The 10,645-nt window shown below is 39.3% G+C and overlaps 1 protein-coding gene and 1 pseudogene across 1 annotated transcript; one reads left to right on the top strand and one right to left on the bottom strand.

Annotated features, from left to right (window-relative positions):
• The first annotated feature begins 2,103 nt into the window (after positions 1 to 2,103).
• On the top strand, positions 2,104 to 4,147 carry LOC144650336 (carbohydrate sulfotransferase 5-like). The gene has a single exon (XM_078509992.1). It carries the CDS (start codon positions 2,544 to 2,546, stop codon positions 3,789 to 3,791), a length of 1,248 nt encoding a protein of 415 aa, XP_078366118.1. The 5' UTR covers positions 2,104 to 2,543; the 3' UTR covers positions 3,792 to 4,147.
• A 3,571-nt stretch (positions 4,148 to 7,718) lies between these two features.
• Positions 7,719 to 9,187, bottom strand: LOC144650337 (carbohydrate sulfotransferase 5-like; annotated as a pseudogene).
• Between the last annotated feature and the right edge of the window lie 1,458 nt (positions 9,188 to 10,645).

The raw sequence follows: 10,645 nt of genomic DNA, 5'->3' as shown, positions 1-10,645 counted from the left end.
GATATGACAGCAAGATTAACAAATAATTCCTCTACTAACCTAGTAACACAAAAGAAATATTGTAAATTAGACATTTCTCTGATTTGCTCACCCAAAGGACTGGAAAAAACATTGACACCGATGTGTGGAATTGAGAATTTTAGAAAACAAAGGGGATTTCCGATTCCAACAAGCAGAAACAAAAACGGGATTTAGGACAATTAAAACATCACAGTTACTGCACGTATAGTGCGTTTGAGTCCAGATTTTCCATGAACTGGGATTGATCAAAACTTTCACTGATGGGATTGGATTTGAGCAAAAAATGGACTGGGAAAAGGATTTGGGCAAAATTTTAACTGGGAAATGGGATTTAGAAAGTTTTGAATTGGTTAAAACGCGAGCGAAGTATTTGCATTGAACTCAAGTTAATCGGTGGATAAACGGCCTTCAGGTATACTCCCGCCGTAAAAAAAATCTTTCACCGTAAAAGCCACCACCCCATTGAGACCCGCTGCTAGCGACCACCGATTACAAACTCAAATCCCACTGTACATTCAGGGGCGGATCCAGGATTTCAATAGGGGGGGGGGGGGGTGGATGGCAGACCATTAGGGCCTTACCCTAACCCTAACCCTAACCTTAACCCTAACCCTAAGTGGCGGCAGACGGCGAAACGTGGCGTAACAACAACCAGACATGACATTTCGAATTTTTTTTTACTGAAAAATGGGCGCCTCTGACATTGCGCACCTCAAATCCGCCCCAACCCTTTTCTCATTGGCGGCAAAATAGTAATTTTATAAAAATGCTAATTAAAGATCAGCACAATAATATTTTCTCGGTCATTTTCTACCGACCATGTCAATCATGCGCCTTTGGCTCGTGATCAATTCACAATTTTTTCTCGTGTCACGTGGTTTGTTGATCGGACATGTATGTTAAATGTTCAATTTGTTACACATATTATTATAATAGTACTGAAATGTCGGAAAGTTCGGAAAAAATGGCGTTTCAGTTTTTGATGTGTTTTTATGGCACATTTTGTAGCTTTGTCAAGGTTTTATTAATTCATTTATTCATACAATTAAAGTTAAATATTGCTAATTTGAAATCCATTTTAGGAAATTAGTTTTTTGGGCCGAGTGTTTTTTTTTTCTGATCTCATGTAACGTAAAATACATCTGTTGATCGTCAAACAGAATAAGCCCACATAAATATAAGAGGAAAGTGGAGTGGATATCTATCGATGACGGTCTCATTATAACTTTGATGAGGGAAACACTTCTCTGTTCCCTGACAACAAAACTAACAAAGCAAAAATGTGTCAATAAACGTTCTATTGGACTTAAACACAAGCAGACAATTACCATAAAAAGTAAATGCTCTTTTGCTCAATTCGATCGAAGCAATAAGTAAACTTCTTTTGAAATAATATTCAAATTACGAACGCGAAAAGCTCTTATATTCGTTGTGCCAAAAAGAAAAGAGAAAGTCCTTAACAGCAAATTCATAGAAAGTAAAACGCAGTTGTCAACATATTAAACAAAATTTTCATTTGATAGAAACCAAAGCCAGAACCGGCGTTACAAAAGAACATAATTTTTTAATGGTTTCAAAATAAATTCACTGCACAGCCAGGAAAGTGAAGCACAGAGTCTGCATTAATATTCAGTAACCATAGTTAACTTTAAACTGTTTGTTTTTTTTTTTTTTCGAAAAGCTCGAGTGCCTTTATTTTATCTGTAATAGAACAGTAGAGCTGCTAATTCAAGTTCCTGGCTCATTAACACAAACTAGGGGACATAGTTAATCGCAGGTGTTTTTTTGGCAGGAAAAAAAGATTTTTTTTTTCCAAACGAATCAGGTTTTATCGTACGTGCCAGTTAAAGAAAAGAAAACGTTTGAAAAGCAGTGATTTCCGTTGCTTTATTTCCCTCAGCCTGAAATTTTATGTATTTTTCATATGCTCTTTTGTGTGTATTTTATGTTAGCATAATTGTCAAGGAAGGTAGGCTGGTTGCGTTTCAATTCAATTTAATAATCCATAGCGCAGAGCTAATGCCCAGACAGCCCGGTCGAAGAAGAGCAAAATAGTCTCAAAACCAGTTAAAAGGAGGTAAAGGATCGAAAAACAAACAACATCTATTATCCGGGATTAATGCCGAGTATATCTGAAATGAGTTTTAAATTTCTTTCATATATTTTTTAAATGGAAACATTAATTGTCTGTCAACAACTTCGCTCGTCCTCGAGATCGCTCGATTCGTGTTCCTTGACGGTATTTTGAACTCCAAAGAAAACAATTTTAGATGCAAGCTGGCAGTTTTCATCCTTACAGTCTAATTTTTCCGAACGCTGCATCCAGCAGAGGTTACAAGATAGTGAAAGGCTTCGTGCTTTTCAGAACCGATACACTTTTCCTTGGAAACGGTATCTATGAACGGATGAAGTTCGCTGGCTGACGTATCACAGCATCCAAGGGTTTAACGTGGACTTGAGCTTGCCGTCATTTGCTTGCTTTTTTACGGTTTTATGTCCTTGGTTATTGCCGATGAATTAAGATGTCTGTGATAAGATGGACCAGACCAACGAGGATATTGAGATCAAAACGGATACGGATATGTTTGGTTGCACTTGTGTTAATGGGTATTTACTTTGTTGGATTTTCAACTCAGACTTTCAAATACCATGAAGTGCAGCAACCTTTACCGGCGAAGCATGATTTTGCCGATTTCAAAGAATTGCTCGGCGATACAGAAAGGACAGCGAGGAAAAACCTCATCATTGTATCTCACGGTCGCTCGGGATCTACGCTGACAGGCGATATATTCAATCACCACCCCTCAGTGTTTTATATGTACGAGCCATTACAGACCGCCAAACGAGTTCAGAATAAGCTGAAGATTAACGACACGGGATACAGCAGCCTCGCTAAAGAGTTCCTGACCGGCGTATTTCGCTGTAAATTCGATCACCCAGATATCTTGGATGACATTGAGAAGTATTACCGGAAACCCGAGCATCCGCGCGTAAGCCACGCCATCGGCTCGCCGCCATTGTGTCCCTATCAGATGACAGACCCACGATGGAGTCCAACACTTTGCAAGCCCCTGACTAGCGAAGTACTTGGAAGTGCTTGTAAGAACAAGTACGATTTAACTGTCTTGAAAATTCTGATGTCGCGCATTCCCGAGAATAACATCAAAAGCATTTTGACTGCTTGCAGCAGCTCGGATACCGATTGTAAGATTATCTTCCTCGTGAGGGACCCCCGTGGCATGATCCCGTCCTCGCTTAATACGGGCTTCTTCAAAGAAAAAGGGCACCCGAACGCTCATTGGGGCACGCGACTCTACAGCTACCAACAGTGTAAACACACAGAAGACAACTTAGAGTTTGTCAGAAAATTACCGGATTCTTTACGGGACCGAATCAAACTTCTACGATACGAGGACCTGGCGATAGAGCCACTTAAAGCGCTAGCAGACATTTTCGGGTTTGCTGGGTTGCCTGTGACAGAGAGCGTGCGCACGTGGCTAAACGAAACCACTCAGCAAAGCAGGAAGGCCTGTGATAAAGAGTTAGACGGGCCTCTAGTCACGTGCACCAAGGATGACGCATGGGCCGCGGCAAATCGCTGGAGATGGAAAGTACATCCGCACGAAATTGATATTATTGAGCATTACTGCCGACGCGTGATGAATCTGATGGGATACAAGCTTGTGGACAGGTCGTATGACCTACTGTCAAACTCTAAGATCCCGCTGTTTAGCGATGATTACGAAGCAAAACATTGGTTTTTACATTGAACGGAATTTAAGTTACGCTAGTTGGGTGATTCTAATTATACTTGTGGCGCATTCCAGTTCGTGATCTCTTCCTAGTCCTCCTCATGTACAATTTTTACATGGGGAGAGGCTATGGGAGCTTGAACGCGCACACTCAGAGTACTCCAACAAGCAAAGTATTTGAGCCTGCAGTCTTCTGAAGGTGGCAGCTCAATTTTATATTTGCCAAAACTGCGTCATTCAGGACAGAGAAATTTCCTCTAAAGGGCGGTGCAAATATGAAGCAGTGTGGAACATACAGCTGAATCACATGACAACATTCAACTGCATGAAAACCTGCCTGCTAGCTCGTATTTATTCATATTAGTAAAATGTTACTCGGCTTTCTAGTTTTTTCTCACAGTTCAGAACTTTTAACCATTTAAACAATTTTCCCATTATAATTGTTAGTATGGCTTAGCCATAAAATGTTAAGACAGAATATATAACAATTATTCCACGAGTGCGCGTTTGAAATAGCTGCCATCTTGGATCCGCCATTTTGAATTTCTTTAAATTAATTTATTTCATTCAATAAATTTAATTATGTCTAATGTGATACACTTTTCCTAAAATAAGTGCAAAAATACAAATACCAACAACAATATTACACCAATAAAATTCTCCAGACAAGAAATACTTAAGTACTCCTTCTCCAGATTTGTTGAAAAAACTGTGGAATGAGATACCATGCATTCATTCATTCATTCATGCCATAAAAGAGATCAACCAGAGAGAACCTTTAAAAGAGAACTTTGTCGACTAGTTTTTTAATATTTTGGAAAATGAAAACAACTATATTGAAAAGCCACTGATAATTAAAAGAGTAGGTCAAACCAAATTTTATCCTTTTTTCGGGATTTTCTCTTTTTCCTTTAAATTTGTTAATCTACATTAAAATTATAAGTAGTTAGTTTCTTTTTTTTTTTTCTTTATAAAAAAACTGATTTAAGTCTGGCCCGCCTAGATTGGCAACTGCTACCTGCTGGCCCGTCCACTAGATATTGTATATTGTAAACATAAAAACTGGTTGCTATGGAAACGTCAAAGTTGGTTGTCACGCGGCACTAGTGTCAACATGTTGCTAACAAACTTTTAGGAAAATTTGCTAAGTTTGGTGGTAATGGCTTTTATCTCTTTGAAAGTTACAAATCGTCAAAGTTTGGGGGGGGGGGGGGCTCAAAAGTCCCACTTTCCCCGGAGATTAGCCCCTGGGGACCAACTACGGCTAAAGCTTGTACTCTACCAGGTAGAACAATTGCTGCACGTTTTACCAACATTTGGATATATGTGTCAAAATTACTGTATACCTGTACCCTCCCCAGTGAGAAACATGCCAACAGAAAGATGTACGAAAGTTTGGGTTCGTTTCAAAGGCTAAGTAGTTTCAAATTAATGGAACACGAATACTAGCTATCGAATATATGCCCTTTCTAAAGACTCCCATTGCGAAGTCCGTGTTTAGAGACCATTCAACCTCGGTAGAGACATTGAAGCATAAAGGCAGGCTTACACGAGCACTTTTTATGTGACAAATATATTCGATCGTGTAGATGGCACGACAATTAGGGACGGACCCGCCGAGTTAGAAAAGTGATAAGGGGGGTGGGGGATTTTCGGCGTCCACGAATTTTTTTTACGCCCATTGCTTCTGCAGGAATTTTTTTTGCGGGTGTAACCCTCTGCTCGAATTTTTTTTAGACAAATGTTTGGGGTTTTTTTTGATAGAAATAGTTCTTTTAGACCTGATACCATGTATTGTTACTTTATACCATGATGATCATGATGATCATTTGCTGAATAGTTAAAAATATTTCCCTCAAAATGTTGTTATTCATTGATTTATTCCTTTAGGCACTGGTCAATAAGTATTGTGTGGTCGGTTGGATAAATTGCAAAAGTGGAGACTTGAGAGAGCCCACCAAAAGCGTTGATACGATCACAAGCCTTCTAGGGGGGTTCGGGGGCATGCTCCCCCGGGAAATATTTAAATTTGGGCCTTCTGAAATCGCTAGAAATACATCTAAAACTGCCCACGTCAAAAACCTTATTCAATTTCTACTGAAGAATACCACTGGGGATTTTATACCACTGATTGTTTTCTTCACCCTATGCACTTGTCAACAGCAATTTATATCGAATGTCCTACAAATGTTGGTGTCAAAGTTTTATACAATAAACAGAAGGCAAGACCTGAAAGTGAATTTTCTATAACGATCTGTGTATGGGAAGAAAAGTTTCGCTTGTAGGGAGGCCAGGCTGAATGCAATTTGCTTTAGTGAAACTAGAATTTGAGCGCTGGAGACGCTTGTTTGTAGGGTGTTTGTGGGTATCCTCCCCCGGAAATTTTTGAAATTTCAAGGCTCGAAAATGCTATTTTCAGCATTTTTCCTGATATATTTCGTCGAAAAGTCGATCTCATCAAGTGTAAAATGACGGGTGTTTTAAGTGCTTAATTAGGAACTTTTCTTTCTGCATGAATTTTTTTTTCTTGCTTTCCCCTTTGCACGAATTTTTTTTCTTGGGATTTTCTCTTGCATGATTTTTTTTGGGTTTCCCCCCCCCCCCCCCCATCACTTTTCTCATGGTCCGTCCCTTATTATTTGTGAACAGTTCAAAGTTTAGTGCGCCAGTAAGGAATTGGACAGCGGAGATACGCAGAAACAAGACGTGCACATTGCCCAGTAGGAGATTGGGGACCACAAAATGCAGTCGCAATATTTGACACATTTTGTGTCGAGTCGACTACACGAGCAACTTTTCGTATGTTACAACTTATATTTGTCACATAGCAAATATATTTGTGACATAAACTGAATTGGCCAATGTTCCTCGTCTACACGAGCAAACAAAATTTTCACATAAGAATTACTCATGAAGACGACGATTAAAACTTATTAATAAAAATGAAATTTTCAGTAACTTGTTGATAATGAAATGTGAAACAATGCTTAACTGTACAATTCCGTATTATTTTTAAACTACTGTTAATAGTCTACAAAGCACTCAACGACAAAACACCATCCTATGTTTCTAGTATGCTAAGTTTTAGAAAGTTCTCTCGGTCACTACGTTCCAGTGGCCAAGAACTGCTAACTGAGCCCATGGCTAAACTCAAGACCTACGGAGACCGAGCGTTCAGCACTGCTGCGCCAAGGCTGTGGAACAACCTGCCACTAAGCATCCGAAAATCGGCATCAGTAGACATTTTTAAGAAGAACCTAAAAACTTATCTTTTTAAAGAAGCCTATGACATTTAATTTTTATTTCTTATACATGTTTACTTTAAGTCCAGTTAAATAATCATGTTATTTTTAGTTTTTAAATTTTTAACTTTTAAAACTTTACTCTCTGCATGTATAGATATTTTAGCTCAATAGATTAATTTAGTTAGGTATTTTTATATTTTATTTTTATTTTTTAGCATAGTGATTGTAAAGCGCTATGAAAGATTAGCTAAATAGCGCTATAGAAATGATTATTATTATTATTATTATTATAATTATTATTATTATTATTATTATTATTATTATTATTATTATTATTATTATTATTATTATTATTAACTTAAATTGCGTGCTCAATGTTCCAAGGCTGGGACAAGACGATTGACGGAGTAGTGGGAACATGGAATTCGCTTCCGCTTTTCATTCGTGAGGCAACAAGTGTGAACTCTTTTAAAGCATTAGTTAGAAAGTTTTTTATGGATCAGCAAAATTTTTAAATATTTTTCTTGTTTACTTATTTATTACTATTAGAATTTCACTTTCTTTTTTGTATTTTTATCTTAGTACCTTAGGTGATCTGCTTTAATATGGGGTCCTTGACTCTTTTGTGGTTCATCCTTTGGCCTTGTTTTTCTTAGCCTTAGCCATAAATTGTAGTAAATAAATAAATAAATAAATATTTAACACCGCTCATGTTGAAAATTTTTTAACTAATTCCCATTAGTCCTAAACAAATAATTACCGAACGGAAAATAATTGCTTGTTGGAGTACGTTGAGCGTGGGCGTTTAATTTCTCTTAGCCTCTCCCCAAGCTTTCCCTTCCGAGTTTACATGAGGAGGACTAGGGAGAGATCACGGACCGGAATGTGCCACATGTATAATTAGAATCACCCAACAAGCGTAACTTAAACTCTGCTCAATGTAGAAACCAATGTTTTGCTTCGTAGTCATCGCTAAACAGCGGGATCGTGGAGTCTGACAGTAAATCATAAGATATGTCCACAGGCTTGTATCCCATCAGATTCATCACGCGCCGGCAGTAATGCTCAATAATATCAATTTCGTGCGGATGTACTTTCCATCTCCAGCGATTTGCCGCGGCCCATGCGTCATCCTTGGTGCACGTGACTAGAGGCCCGTCTAACTCTTTATCACAGGCCTTCCTGCTTTGCTGAGTGGTTTCGTTCAGCCACGTGCGCACGCTCTCTGGCACAGGCAACCCAGCAAACCCGAAAATGTCTTCTAGCGCATTAAGCGGCTTTATCGCCAGGTCCTCGTATCGTAGAAGCTTGATTCGGTCCCGTAAAGAATCCGGTAGTTTTCTGACAAACTCCAAGTTGTCTTCTGTTTGTTTACACTGTTGATAGCTGTAGAGTCGCGTGCCCCAATGAGCGTTCGGGTGACCTTTTTCTTTGAAGAAGCCGACATCACGAGACGACGCGATCATCGCACGGGGATCCCTCACGAGGAAGATAATCTTGCAATCCATATCAGGGGGGCTAAAAGCAGTCAAAATGGTTTTGATGCTGTTTTCAGGAATGCGCGACATCAGAATTTTCAAGACAGTTAAATCGTAACTGTCCTTACAAGCACTTCCTAGTACTTCGCTAGTCAAGGGCTTGCAAAGTGTCCCCTTGGGTCTGTCATCTCATAGGGACACAATGGCGGCGAGCCGATGGCGTGGCTTACGCGCGGATGCTCAGGTTTTCGGTAATACTTCTCAATATCATCCAAGATGTCTGGGTGATCGAACTTACAGCGGAATACGTCGGTCAGGAACTTTTTAGCGAGGCTGCTGTATCCCGTGTCGTTAATCTTCAGCTTATTCTGAACTCGTTTGGCGGTCTGTAATGGCTCGTACATATAAAACACTGAGGGATGGTGGTTGAATATATCGCCTGTCAGCGTAGATCCCGAGCGACCGTGTGACACAATGATAAGGTTTCTCCGCGCTGTTCTTTCCGTATCGCGGAGCAATTCTTTGTAATCTGCAAAATCCTGCTTCGCCGGTAAAGGTTGCTGGACTTCATGGTATTTGAAAAGCTGAGTTGAAAACCCAACAAAGTAAACACCCATTAACGCAAGTGCAACCAAACTCGTCCGTAGCCGTTTGGATTTCAATCGTCTTGTTCGTCTGATCCATCTTATTACAGACAGTTCCAAGTCCTGGTAGCCAGGTTTGTTTGCTTTTTTGGCCGAGGGTGTCCACTCAAATAAAAAAAAATATATACTTTAGGAAATGCGTTCCAATTTCTACCACGTCCTACTGAAGGGAGTGGGTTTATCACTAAAGTATTCCCACGTGTGGAGTCGTGACTAAACTAACAGGAAGACAAGTATGAATATGTATATTTTGTCAATTTTGAATAAATGTTACGCTTCAGAGTTCCCTTTAATTAAGTAGGTTGTGATCACCTGACTGACTGCGAATAATCGATAGTTAATAAATGCTCCAGTAATTTGAAATTACAAAACTTAAAAAAAAAAAAAAAATTGGCAGCTTGAAACTACATCATTCCCTTTTTATGTTTTCCGAACATCGCAATCCTATCAATCGAGAAAGACGAATCGCCCGAGGAGTTTAATTTGAATCCAGTAATCAAACCAGTAGGAAGATAAATGGGTACTTAAGTTTGATGTTACGGCTTTATGCGCCTACTGGCGCGGCGAGACATGACGATGAAGTTTGATGTTATCTCAAACGGCTAGACAGCCGCGCCCCCCCCCCACCCCCAACCCCAACCCACCAGCTAGCAAGGCAATTTTAATTGCTAAATATTTTCAAGTGTTTTCAGTATGAGAGGTTTGTTTGTCTTTCAATAGAAGGGAATGTATATTCCAACCTATCACTTCCCAGCTTTCATCCCTAATTTATGCGATCGCCCAATGAATAGCAGAGTATTTGAGCCTGCAGTCTTCTGAAGGTGACCACCGTGGTCGACCACCGTACGTTCAGATTTGTTCACCTCGATTTTATATTTGCCAAAACTGCGTCATGCAGGACAGAGAAATTTCCTCTAAAGGGCGGTGCAAATGAAGCAATGTGGAACATACAGCTGAATCACATGACAACATTCTAACTGCATGAAAACCTGCTGCTAGCTCGTATTTATTCAAATTAGTAAAATTTTACTCGGCTTTCTAGTTTTTTCTCACAGCTCAATCTCATACTTTAAGAACTTTTGGTCATTTAAAACAAATTCCCATATTTATTATTACAATATAATTATAACTTGTGTACAGAGGAACCTCAAATCTCTATATACGAACTCTATATTCTTCGCCCCAGTCATAGTAAAATGTAAAAATAATAATAATTAATAATATTTTAAGAGGAGGCCTCCAATCACCTAGGGGGTGGTTTTCAGGAGGGTCCTCTGTATGGAAAACAGGGCCGTACCTAGGATTTTTTTGTCTGCGAGGGCAAACAATATAGCTACAAAAAATAGCCCAGCAAAATCAAACACTATGTTAGGAATCAAATGAAGGTCTTGGTATTATTAGAAATTCTCTAATGGTGGCCTGGCCTTGCTAAAATGTACTATATAGTCATGAAAATTGTTAAACAGTGGTGTGGTTACGGACTGGTAGGAAAGAGGTGGCCGAAA

The sequence above is a fragment of the Oculina patagonica genome, chromosome 4 (genome assembly GCF_052425735.1).
Source record: "Oculina patagonica isolate OP01 chromosome 4, crgOcupat, whole genome shotgun sequence".
Lineage (NCBI taxonomy): Eukaryota > Metazoa > Cnidaria > Anthozoa > Scleractinia > Oculinidae > Oculina > Oculina patagonica.
The sequence above is the reverse complement of the archived record's forward strand: the minus strand, read 5'-3'. Positions and strand labels throughout refer to the sequence as shown.